This window comes from Erpetoichthys calabaricus, chromosome 5, assembly GCF_900747795.2.
Source record: "Erpetoichthys calabaricus chromosome 5, fErpCal1.3, whole genome shotgun sequence".
NCBI classification, from domain to species: domain Eukaryota; kingdom Metazoa; phylum Chordata; class Cladistia; order Polypteriformes; family Polypteridae; genus Erpetoichthys; species Erpetoichthys calabaricus.
The window spans coordinates 82,893,381-82,907,104 of NC_041398.2; the positions used below are offsets into that span (position 1 = coordinate 82,893,381).

The window sequence follows — 13,724 nt, forward strand, 5'->3', positions numbered from 1 at the left end:
TATATTTTTTTATATTTTACTTATCCCATGCACTTTGTAGTGATGGCCAAGAAAAAAGGTTTCTCATGTTTTCATGCAGAATGGACAGAAAATAATTTTGATATTACAGAAGCCAATAGTGACCAATGCTGTACAATAGAAAATAATGTGAGAAAAAGAAAAAAGTCTCACGTTACTCATGTCACATAATCCGCAAGTCAGCTCACAGTCATATCCTGTTGTATGCTCAAAACATTCAAAATATTATTAATTATATACTGCTGGAATTGACCGTGCACATCATAAACAGGAAACCTAGTGCATCCTGGTAATGACTTTCTGAATTGAAGACCCACCTTTCCCTCTCATTCATTGATCAAGAGTCCTGCCTTCAATTCAAAAAATCACTCCCATCAAGCTTTTGGTTTGCATATTCGCAGACTGTTTCCAATTTAACAAGAAAAAGTAATCTAAAGAATTTAGTGCATTGTCTAAGGGATGTCAAAGTTGATGCATTATACAAGTACAGAAATAGATTAAAAACAAAAATACATAAGTCTTAAGCATGCTTGTTTGTTATATCTTGTATTTATGTCAAACTTGGCCTTGGTGTATCAGTTTTATATAATGTTAGAAATTTCTAAATTTTATTTAAAAAAAAATGTCTCTTCCTGTAGCTAATAGTCCAAATGTGAAGTGAAAGTCTTTAAACTTAATCTGATGCATCCACTTCATGCTATTAATTCCGTGTATCTTTAAGACCGCATTGTACACCACATTTCATTCTGCAGTCTTCTATTTAGAATGAGCTATTTCTATTATCACAGTTGTCATGCCCTGGGCGACAGAATGTTTATTACTGCTGCTCCCAGCCTGTTCATCTTCACTACTGTTACTCCTCTACTGCTGTTGTTTAAAAAAGCATATACACCCATTTCCTCTTCACATCGTTATATTTTATATTTACATTATCCATTCCTCCAGTCATCCACCCATCCATATCTGTACCCTTTTTTCCAATAATCATATAATATAAGGGAAAAATAACCCTAAATTGGACCCTTTTCATTGCAACACACACTGAGGTACACACTGACACTTACACCTGGCCAAGTTTTGAATTTCCAGTTTTTAAAATGTGCGGAAATGGAATATCTGGAGGAAAATCCATACAGGCACAGGGTACCAATGAAAATTCCACATAAATAGAGACAGACTGGACCTGCCATTGTAACCCAGTCTTCAAGCCACAGTGCAGCCCAATATTATTTGTATGTTTTGTATTATTATATTTAATGAATTTCTTTGTGCTTATTTGATTGTTTGCATCTTTAGTATGCCATTGCTCAGGTGTTAAGAAAAGCACTTAAAAAAGAAACACAAATTAATGCCAGTAGCAGAATTTTCATTTGGCTGTAAGTGTAAATACACCTATTACCTATGTACTGTACAAATGGAAAAATAGCAAATTATCTAGAGAAAAGGGGGGGTGAGTCCCATCATTGAATCCTAAGGTAGTGATATTAAGATCATTAGATAAGTGTGAAAAGGTTAAATAAATGCCTGTCTTAAAAAAATAAATAAATAAATAAATTTGTGCAAATTTATTTCCAAATGTTTAATGCTTTGATCAGTAATATGATTAATTACAAAGGCTATGCTTAAGTCTTCAAAGAATAATGATTATATTTTAATATCATTACTAGTACAATATTTTTGCTATGGATTTTCTAATATTTCAGCAAAAAATTATTAAATTGAATTAAGTCAATAACTACTAACATTTTTTTAACCCATGCTTTAATTTATGTTTTAACCCATATCTGTTAGTTTGGTGTGAAACATTTCTAGGTTGTAATTAAAATCTTTTTTTATTTAGTGCATGAATTACCAAATTTATATATTGTGTAATAAATAATAATAAATTATTTTTTAGGCAAGTCTTCCATCACTGGCTAATACGCCTTCTCTCAGTCCAATCAGACGAAAAGGTAAAGAGAAAGAGCAAGTGGAGCAAGTGCCTGCTCCTTTAAGCCCTAAAAAGACTGCAGATTCAAATCCAGGTAATACAAAACAGTGACACTAGTGGTACAGCATTTTCTATTGTAGTGAATTTTAATTAGAAATAATAGTACCTTCTGTTTGCAAATTCTGAATATTAGGTTTCCGTTTGTGGTATTTTTTTTTAAAATTTTTTTTAAAATTATTTTAAAATTCAGTTCAGTGGAACAAACAAGCAGAAATTTTGACAACCTTTAGGAAGAATCCGAATGAGATATTGCGACAGGTTAGCTGTTAGTCAGACTTGATGGACTGAATGGTCTCCTCTCCTTTTTCAAATTTCTTATGCATTCTTTTGTAGTACTGTATAAACCGATGAATGGTTAGAGTGGAGTCAAAGTTGGAATCAAATTAGAATCAAATTTAATCCCAACCCTTGGCTTTCACCTTGAGCTCCGCATTTAGCACAGCCCTGTTCAATTGATCTCATTGTCTACATTGCAATTAAATAGTACATGCAAACTTCTTTATGATGGTACTCATTATGAATGGCACAGTCTGTAAAGTGTATTAGAGCACTGTATATGTGCAACACTTGATTTCTAGGATTAGAAACTATAGAACAAAGCAGTGCTAACCTTGATCAAACAAAGAAGGGCATATATAGAAACTAAAGCACACTAAATTTAACTAAACCAATTTTTTACAGTTTGCTACATCTGTCTACCTGACATCTCTTCAACATTTGCACTCTGCTGCTGCCTTTCCTGCTTGAACAAAATTCTCTGAAGGGAACATATTCAGTAGATTTGACTCTGTTTTAGAACATTACAACAGTAATGTTAACAGTAGTAATTCATTTATATCTATGATGGTTATTTGTGTATTGAAATATTTTTTTTTACACTTGTGTGAAATTTACGCTTTACCACCTTCTCTGTGTCCCCAACTTCTTGCTAAAGAGCTAAGTTTAAAATAAAAACAAGGTTCCACTGTACTACTTCCCTTCATAAATTTAACATTTCAGTCATGTCAACTCTTAATCTTCATTTTCAGAAAAGGTTCAACTCCTTTGTTCTTTCCTCATAGCTCATAATTCACAGTCCTGGAATAAGTTTAGTCACTTTTTCCTAGAATTACTATGTCTGTTTGTTGCATTGAGACCAAAACTGTGTACAGCCATCCAAGTGAGGTGTCCCTAGTGCATCATTTAGTTTAAACATAACCTCAGCTTACTCTCCACACATCATTTTGTATAATCTGACATTCTATTAACCTTCTTAATTTCTACTGTATGTTATCTGGATAGTGAAGAGTCTGGTCTTGTGGTGTCCATGCCTCAATAAGTCAGAGCTGTTTTGATGGCACATGGAGGGCATACACAGTATTAGGCAGGTGATTTTAATGTTGTGCTTGATTGGTGTAATTTTATTTTCACAAAAAGGGATCAGATTTTGAAATTCTTTTTATGGAGATTGAACACATGAGCAAAGCAAATTGCCATTGACTTTTTCAAGTAAAAGGAGGGATGGCATTATACAGATGAGTTATTGCTACCTCACTGCCACTATTCACTGGCAAAAAATTGTTTGGATTATAAATCCATACACGTAGGTTTATGCGTTTTTGCCAAAATTTCAGTTAATGGACATTTCCAGCACAAGTTCCAATTTGCATTCAATTCAGATTACAAATGTCAGCAAGAGCTGAATTTATTCACAGTCCAAGGGAAACCTCTGTTAGATTTTAGCTGAAGACCTGATAACATCCAAAGATCAAAGTTTTACAATATTGGTGGATATCAGGAAAGAGCAAATAGTTTTTTTTATGGTACTGTATGTATACTTGCATTATCTGTGTGTGTGTGTATAATATATATAATTATACAGTGGAACCTTGGTTTGCGAGCATAATTTGTTCCGGTAACGTGCTCGCAGTCCAAAGCACTCGTGTATCAAAGCGAATTTCCCCATAAGAAATAATGGAAACTCAGATGATTCGTTCCACAACCCAAAACTATTCATATAAAAATGATTAACACAAAATATACAGTAAAAATACATAAAAAAAATTAACCTACACTTTACCTTTAAAAAGTATCATGGCTGGTGTGAGTGAGTTTCTAAACTCTTGTGGGATTCCACCCAATGGGACGACACGCGGAAGAGCGTCCCGAAGCAATCGCAGTCTCCCAGCGCTGTAGCAGTTTGCCGTAAAAGCGAATCTGAAAAGATTGCGGACATGCTATAAGCACCTACCGTCGATGGGTGATACAAGGAACACTATAGATGCGCAGGGCACAATATTACTTGGCCATGGCCCTGCCTGACTGCTGTGTTTGTGTATAGGAGAGTGGCAGATCCCGCTACAATAAATAACCGTGCTGTTGCTGTTTCAAGCTGAATAAAGCCGGTGTTGCTAAAGTACTGAAACTCAGCTTCGTGTTTTGGCGTGCAAGACGGGGACTCGTACGTCACAGCGCACACTCGCACACACACACACACACACACACACACACTTTGCTGTAGTAAACAGTATACGCACGTACAGATGTTGACTATATGAGTGAGGCACGCCAACTAAAACGGAGAATGGGGGCGATTGCCCACAATCCTGCATTGAGAGAGAGAACTACCATCAGCTCAGTTGTGATCACATGACGCTCAGCAGACAAAGCATATACATACTACTCGTATTGCAAGACCTCGCTCGTTTATCAAGTCAAAATTTATTAAAAATTTTAGCTCGTCTTGCAAAACACTCGTAAACCAAGTTACTCGCAAACCGAGGTTCCACTGCTATGTGAATATTAAGACAATGCTAAAAACATGTAACTCAAAATTCTTGACCAAGTTTTCCTAAATCCATCCTAAATTTACATTAGACATGGCTTTAATCGTCAGTCATCACAGTTTTTGGCCTTTTAAAACAATTTTCTTCAGTTTAGAAATACTATAAAACAATGCCTTTTTCATACAGTAGGATCTATTTAGTTTATTCTGTTTCCCCAGGCAAAATTATATATATACAGTGCATCCGGAAAGTATTCACAGCGCATCACTTTTTCCACATTTTGTTATGTTACAGCCTTATTCCAAAATGGATTAAATTCATTTTTTTTCCTCAGAATTCTACACACAACACCCCATAATAACAATGTGAAAAAAGTTTACTTGAGGTTTTTGCAAATTTATTAAAAAAAAAAAAACTGAGAAATCACATGTATATAAGTATTTACAGCCTTTGCTCCGTACTTTGTCGATGCACCTTTGGCAGCAATTACAGCCTCAAGTCTTTTTGAATATGATGCCACAAGCTTGGCCCACCTATCCTTGGCTAGTTTTGCTCATTCCTCTTTGCAGCACCTCTCAAGCTCCATCAGGTTGGATGGGAAGCGTCGGTGCACAGACATTTTAAGATCTCTCCAGAGATGTTCAATCGGATTCAAGTCTGGTCTCTGGCTGGGCCACTCAAGGACATTCACAGAGTTGTCCTGAAGCCACTCCTTTGATATCTTGGCTGTGTGCTTAGGGTCGTTGTCCTGCTGAAAGATGAACCGTCACCCCAGTCTGAGGTCAAAAGCGCTCTGGAGTAGGTTTTCATCCAGGATGTCTCTGTACATTGCTGCAGTCATCTTTCCCTTTATCCTGACTAGTCTCCCAGTCCCTGCCGCTGAAAAACATCCCCACAGCATGATGGTACCACCACCATGCTTCACTGTAGGGATGGTATTGGCCTGGTGATGAGCGGTGCCTGGTTTCCTCCAAACGTGACGCCTGGCATTCACACCAAAGAGTTCAATCTTTGTCTCATCAGACCAGAGAATTTTCTTTCTCATGGTCTGAGAGTCCTTCAGGTGCCTTTTGGCAAACTCCAGGCGGGCTGCCATGTGCCTTTTACTAAGGAGTGGCTTCCGTCTGGCCACTCTACCATTCAGGCCTGATTGGTGGATTGCTGCAGAGATGGTTGTCCTTCTGGAAGGTTCTCCTCTCTCCACAGAGGACCTCAGGAGCTCTGACAGAGTGACCATCGGGTTCTTGGTCACCTCCCTGACTAAGGCCCTTCTCCCCCGATCGCTCAGTTTAGATGGCCAGCCAGCTCTAGGAAGAGTCCTGGTGGTTTCGAACTTCTTCCACTTACGGATGATGAAGGAAGGCCACTGTGTTCATTGGGACCTTCAAAGCAGCAGAAATTTTTCTGTAACCTTATCCAGATTTGTGCCTTGAGACAATCCTGTCTCATAGGTCTACAGACAATTCTTTTGACTTCATGCTTGGTTTGTGCTCTTGACATGAACTGTCAACTGTGGGACCTTATATAGACAGGTGTGTGCCTTTCCAAATCATGTCCTATCAACTGAATTTACCACAGGTGGACTCCAATTAAGCTGCAGAAACATCTCAAGGATGATCAGGGGAAACAGGATGCACCTGAGCTCAATTTTGAGCTTCATGGCAAAGGCTGTGAATATTTATGTACATGTGCTTTCTCAATTTTTTTTATTTTTAATAAATTTGCAAAAATCTCAAGTAAACTTTTTTCACGTTGTCATTATGGGGGTTGTGTGTAGAATTCTGAGGAAGAAAATAAATTTAATCCATTTTGGAATAAGGCTGTAAATAACAAAATGTGGAAAAAGTGATGCGCTGTGAATACTTTCCGGATGCACTGTATATATATATATAATTTTGCCTGGGGAAACAGAATAAACTAAATAGATCCTACTGTATGAAAAAGGTATTGTTTTATAGTATTTCTAAACTGAAGAAAATTGTTTTAAAAGGTCAAAAACTGTGATGACTGAAGATTAAAGCCATGTCTAATGTAAATTTAGGATGGATTTAGGAAAACTTGGTCAAGAATTTTGAGTTACATGTTTTTAGCATTGTCTTAATATTCACATAGCTACTACTTACCAAAAGAATTAATCTTTTTTCGTTTTTTATAAACTTAAACATACAACTATGAATAACAGTTATGCCAATAAAACTTTTAGCTAATGATAAAACTGTTGAAGTAATTAAATCATTTACAATAATCTACAAATCATTGTAAATAATTTTTAAAATTGCATATCCAAATGGTAACAAGGAGAATATACAATTGGTGGCAGTACCCAACTCTGAGGATAGCTATGTGTAACTGCTTACAGGAATGAAGTTGTACTGTCTTAACTTCCTCGGAGTTAACCCTGAGCATTACTTGGGCTCGGACTTCTATGCAAAATGGTTATTCCCAAGTCAGGCATAGCGTGATGATAATGATCCACTTTTACAATGTTAAATCCGAACAACTCTTTGGACAGTATTCTGCTGCCATTTAGTGGGTAAACTAACATGATGTTGCAAAAAAATACTATTTCTATGCACTTTGCCACTCTTAAGATATCTCATCAATATTCATGAGTGGTGTAGAGCCTTCAACCAAAACGCGGTGGCGTGTAAACAAAAGTGCTGCATTGTCAACTTTAGAACAAACTGAAAACCAAACTATTGCTTGATTTAAGTGACAGTGATAATGGTATGAATTGGTCACAAGAAACTGATGCATACAGCACAGTATGAATACCTGCTGTGATATGTCTTGTGAATTTGTAGCGTTAACCTGTGGTGGGGTGCAAGTAACTGGCAGATGGCTAAATGATTGTGATCAAGTAGAAAGACAAGGAAAACTTTAGCTACCTAAAGACTGCCCACAGTGCAGCAACTGTAGGTTGTGTCAGGGGAAATGTGCAAGTCACTATGCCTTGTGCTCTGGTAACATACAACAGCACAAGTGACTAATAGTTTGTTCAGATTACGCTCTGCCATTCTACCCACTTATGCTCAAATAACAGAAAAAACTTTATCAGAAAAGTGTGCAAAGAGTGGTGCTCTATTGTTGTGATTGTGACATCAAGCCTTGTGTTGGTGATTGTTGTCACACAAAGCATGTGTATGAAATCTGCATTAGTACAGCAGTGGACACTCAACATACCTTTCCTGCTCTGTTTATGTTGACATTATGGTATTAACATGGTTCTGTTACACATAACATTCAGCTTTTGACTTTTCCGGGGATAAACATAAAATGCTAAGGAGGTTATGACTTCTGCACCAAATAAATTTCAGAAATGTTCTGTCTCATGTGCAGCGTGTTCTGTCAGAAGGCCTGATCCATGTTTTGGAAACACGTACTGAGGGTAAAGTTAAACTGCAATGCAAGCAGAGTTATTGGGTTGATAATTAGACATCTTGTAAACATTAAAAATCAGGAATTTGTTCTAAAAAAACAACTGATCACATACTTAATTACCATATTCAGCCTAACCACAAAAACAACTGATCACATACTTAATTACCATATTCAGCCTAACCACTTTGATTCATCAGTTTTTAGAAGTTTGAAAAGATAAAATTCTGAAGTGCAGGAAAAAAATTTTTTTATACAAGTCTTTTTAATAGCTCTAAAAATATAAAGGTTTATGTAAAAACTTGCTGGATCAAAGTAAGAAATTGTTTTGCAGTTTATATTGTATGTTCTAATTTTCATTATTAAATATTTATTTTGTGGGCGGCATGGTGGTGCAGTGGTAGCGCTGCTGCCTCGCAGTAAGGAGACCCTTCCCGAGTCCTCCCTGCGTGGAGTTTGCATGTTCTTCCCGTGTCTGCGTGAGTTTCCTCTGGGCGCTCCGGTTTCCTCCCACAGTCCAAAGACATGCATGTTAGGTGCATTGGTGATCCTAAATTGTCCCTAGTGTGTGCTTGGTGTGTGGGTGTGTGTATGCGTCCTGCGGTGGGTTGGTGCCCTGCCCGGGATTTGTTCCTGCCTTGCACCCAGTGTTGTCTGGGATTGGCTCCAGCAGACCCCCATGACCCTGTGTTAAGATATAGCAGGTTGGATAATGACTGACTGACTGATGAATATTTATTTTGTGCAGATTTATTATCATTTATTTGTTATGCATATGCCCAAATTTCCTATTCTGTCTACGTACCTACTAACCTTCAGATAGCCAAAGGTCTTCAGTCATGTTCTAGGCTGCTTAAACTGCGGATTATTGATCCAAACAACTTCTTAATTAGAAACCACTTGTTGTTATTAATAAAAATCTGTCATTTGATTCTGTGGTTCTTGGTTCCTAGCTTATTTGCATCTCATTGGTACATGCCAGCTCTTTAAAAAATTTTAAAAAGGTGCACTTTAGTAAAATTGTTTTAATCTGTTTAACAGTTAAATGTAATTAATTGTTCTGAATCTTAGCAAGCAACTGAATTAGAAGCAATAATTGGCTTGAACAGAATCTTGTGACTATTTACACCAGGATTTGGTCAGTGTAATTGACTGGTTTATGTGTATTAAGTATAATGATTAATAAGGATTGTGTTAAATATGTAAGCTTATTTACTAACTTGAATTCACATATCCTTGCTTTTTAATAATAGAGTTAGATTTATTCTTTACTGTTGCTGTATACTTGTGTAGAATAACTTTTTTATGTTACATTTTGTGTCACACAGGTTCAAGACCAGTGGATACGGTAGGGACAACCACAACAAACAAGTCATCCTTGCTTGGAAATTTTTATCACCTACCTCCATACCTTAAACTATATGATGTTCTTAAAGCCACACACGCTAATTATAAGGTAATTTTATGAAGATTAGTTACTGGTCTATTTATTTTCATTTTAATGCTTTAGGCTAATGAGTTTTTCCATTTAAATGGAAATTTTGCTATAATGACTATGGAAAAAATACACATACTATTGTGACCAGGGTCATCGGCGATTCACCATCTCTAACAGCAGGGGCACAAGAACAGTTCTATAGCTGCTCTGCTGTATCTGGTAAACAGTAAACCAAGGGCAAAATAACTGGTTATGCTATGCAGGATCAGGCTTAACACGTAACATACTTGTTGCATGATGTTTAGAACAATTAACACCGGGCTTTGATCTGCTCTTCCTTGCCCTCTCCTGGTCTGCCATCAGTGATTCCAAGCTAATCTGAAGGTGAGTCCTAAACCAGGTATCGTGTCTCCTATCTCTTCTGTTTGAGTGCTGAAGTAACAGGTCCAGTTTTGAATGAAGTCTTGAGAGTGAACCTGAAAAAGAGATGTTAGATTTTTTTTTTTTTTTTTTTCCAGCGTAAACTGACGCCATTTTTTCACTTTTTCTGTTCATTGCAAAGAAAACTTTGAGAAGCACTATGAAAGTAAAAGAGCACTGTATCCATACATGACACAACTACTCACCCGGATACTCTGTGGAGCACTGACTCAGAATTCGACTATACAGTGATCCCTCGCTATATCGCGCTTCGCCTTTCGCGGCTTCACTCCATCGCGGATTTTATATGTAAGCATATTTAAATATATATCGCGGATTTTTCCTGCTTCGCGGGTTTCTGCGGACAATGGGTCTTTTAATTTCTGGTACATGCTTCCTCAGTTGATTTGCCCAGTTGATTTCATACAAGGGACGCTATTGGCAGATGGCTGAGAAGCTACCCAGCTTACTTCTCTCTCTCTCTCTCTCTCTTGCGCTTTTTCTGATCCTGACGTAGGGGGAGTGAGCAGGGGGGCTGCTCGCACACCTAGACGATTCGGACGCTCGTCTAAAAATGCTGAAAGATTATCTTCACGTTGGCTACCTTCTGTGCAGCTGCTTTGTGAAGTGACATGCTGCACAGTGCTTCGCATACTTAAAAGCTCGAAGGGCACGTATTGATTTTTTTATCTGTCTCTCTCTCTCTGCTCCTGACAGAGGGGGTGTGAGCTGCCGCCTTCAGCAGCTTTGTGCCGCGGTGCTTCGCATACTTAAAAGCAAACAGCCCTATTGAATTGTTTGCTCCTTTGAAGAGGAAGATATGTTTGCATTCTTTTAATTGTGAGACTGAACTGTCTTCTCTGTCTTGTCATGGAGCACAGTTTAAACTTTTGAAAAAGAGACAAATGTTTGTTTGCAGTGTTTGAATAACGTTCCTGTCTCTCTACAACCTCCTGTGTTTCTGCGCAAATCTGTAACCCAAGCATGACAATATAAAAATAACCATATAAACATATGGTTTCTACTTCGCGGATTTTCTTATTTCGCGGGTGGCTCTGGAACGCAACCCCCGCAATGGAGGAGGGATTACTGTACCTGTATAATGTTGCGCCTACACTCGCCGAGACTGCGTGAAACAGGAAATTCACAACAGACATGTCACTTTCTTTTGGTCTAACAAAAACAGACAATCTATTGCAGGGTTTCCTGAGACACAGCGAAAGTGTATCCATTGACCTGAGACGAAGACTGGACTCTTTCAGTACTGTCTCTGTTCTATGAATTCTTGGGTACCGCTGTTTTGACTTTGTGTTGAACAAGCTATTGCTCAGGGAGTCCTAAATGAGGCACATTACCTGCATTGTGAGGGAGCACCAGTTTTGGCACTATGGCATTCTGGTGCGATTCCCCCAGGGTGATCCAGCTCAAAAGATCGTCATTGTTGAGAACCCGAACGGCTGGACCAGGCCAAGGGGATGGCAACGTAACACCTGGCTGTGGCAGATAGGTGGTCATTTCCGAGGGTATGGGACTGAACAGTGTGTCTGCCTGGGGCGTTGCCAATCAGGATCCTGAGCTGTATCATTGTGTGGTGGGTGCCGCAACGTGGTGCTGTACCAGTGCATGCTGCCCGATCTGACCTGGTATTTGCTATGATAGGATTGGACCTGTGATTATATTTACTTGTTTTGGGAAATTATTTGTTGTTAATATTTTGAATGGGAATAATGCAGCGGTCACTTGTGTCAGTTGTTTATGAGCATAAGCGGATAAACAATATCTAATGTTGCATTTTTTATTATTTATTAATTGGATAAAGGTAACTTGTCTCTCAAAGTTGGACATGGTTTTTATAGTCTGTTGAAGTGAGAAACAGTGTAAAATTAAAAGAAAAAAGTACATTGATTGATTTTTGTTAGCCTCTGATAGATGTGTACTTAAAAATAGTTTATCCCAAAGAAATAGTTATAAAAATCTGGTTACTTGATAGCTCATGGTCACTTTTAGCATCACCCATCTTGCTATGTTGGCAGCATACATGACACAAAGATTTTCCTATTGTTTTAATATACTTGCATCCCTTTCACCAACAGATAGCACATATTTGCTCACTTGTATTCAGCATTGTCTCAATGAGCATTAACAGTATAATGTTGATGGCTGATAAAGTGATACTGTACTAATAAGCATAAGCTAGCCATGTTTGGTTCCCAGTTCATGTAGCTTGTCTTCCATATAAATGGGAAAGTCATTCCATGGTAGTACTACTGAGAGGACAATTCTCAGTTGTCAGGAGTAGTGTACAATGACCAGTGGTGGATCAGCGCATGATTTAAAAGAGGTTTTATTACAGAAAGCAATCAGTCCAACCAAAACTCCGGTAGTGTTTGACAGATAGCATTTGAGTGCGATTATGCCATTTGTCAGAGTGGTTTTTTTTTTGCAGACTTGGTATCTGTGAGTAATGCAATTTATATGCCAAAAATGTGAATATTTTAAACTGATAACATTCTGTATTCCTAATTTATTATATGTTCCACAAGTTTTCACCCAAAAGGACACCCACGATTACCATGAGGTATTTTACATGATAAACATGAGCCATTAATAAAGATATGCCAGATCGCCTGCGAGCCATACGCCCAGGTAGAATTAACTAAGTAAATAAAAACACTGGGGTATCAAAATGTTTCATCATTAGTATTACTATGTTAACTCCACAGCAGATTTTTCCTGAATATATTGGCCAGATTCCAATATGTGATTACACAGTATTTTTCTGCCTTCATTTGTGCTTGATGCTGTCAGAATGAGTTCCTGCTCTATTCAGCCATAAGACTAATTTTTTTGGGTTCAAAAAAAATGGATGAGTTTAAGATTGTAGCATTCAGGACAAGTTGTAATGTATATGTCACAAACATTATTTCTAAAACCAGTTATGCCAAATACAGTTTATTTGTGTGTGTTTGGGGTGGGGATGGCAGGGTTTTTCCTAGCAATTTCAAATTAAGGATCTGACCCAACCCTTGATGATGTGTTAGTCTGCATTCAAGCATACACATCCAAGCTCTGCACAAAGAGTGTGTATGTTCTCCCCTCTGCCTACCCTACTCCCACCAGGTGCTCTAAGCAGTTATCATCTGCATACCTGTCAGTGTTTTGGCTGTGCTGTAGCCTGATGATTACAATTTTTGTTGTATATTAAGGCTTTTAAATGTAATTTCATCACAAACACCTTGTTTTTAAAATAGTTGTAAATAATTTAATATCTATTACATTTTTGCATATGTGTATTACATACAATGGATATAAAAAAGAACCTCACCCTTAAAATATTTGCATTTTGTTGCTTTACAGCCTGAAATGAAGACACACACACACACACCAAAATATTTCTCCAGTTGTATTTACTCAATGCAACTTAAAAAGCCAAGTGAAAATCCATCCATCCATTTTCCAACCCGCTGAATCCAAACACAGGGTTATGGGGGTCTGCTGGAGCCAATCCCAGCCAACACAGGGCACAAGGCAGGAACCAATCCCGGGCAGGGTGCCAACCCACCGCAGGACACACACAAACACACCCACACACCAAGCACACACTAGGGCCAATTTTAGAATCGCCAATCCACCTAACCTGCATGTCTTTGGACTGTGGGAGGAAACCGGAGCGCCCGGAGAAAACCCACGCAGACACGGGGAGAACATGCAAACT

At 38.0% G+C, this 13,724-nt stretch overlaps 1 protein-coding gene across 4 annotated transcripts in view; it reads left to right on the plus strand.

Moving 5' to 3' along the window:
* htt (huntingtin) overlaps positions 1 to 13,724 on the plus strand; it is a 242,530-nt gene that overhangs the window by 109,550 nt on the left and 119,256 nt on the right. For all 4 annotated transcript variants that reach the window (XM_051928233.1, XM_028801715.2, XM_051928234.1 and 1 more), the window contains 2 exons: positions 1,916 to 2,042; positions 9,480 to 9,607. In XM_051928233.1, the coding sequence (XP_051784193.1) occupies positions 1,916 to 2,042; positions 9,480 to 9,607 (255 nt within the window). The remainder of the gene's footprint in view (positions 1 to 1,915; positions 2,043 to 9,479; positions 9,608 to 13,724) is intronic.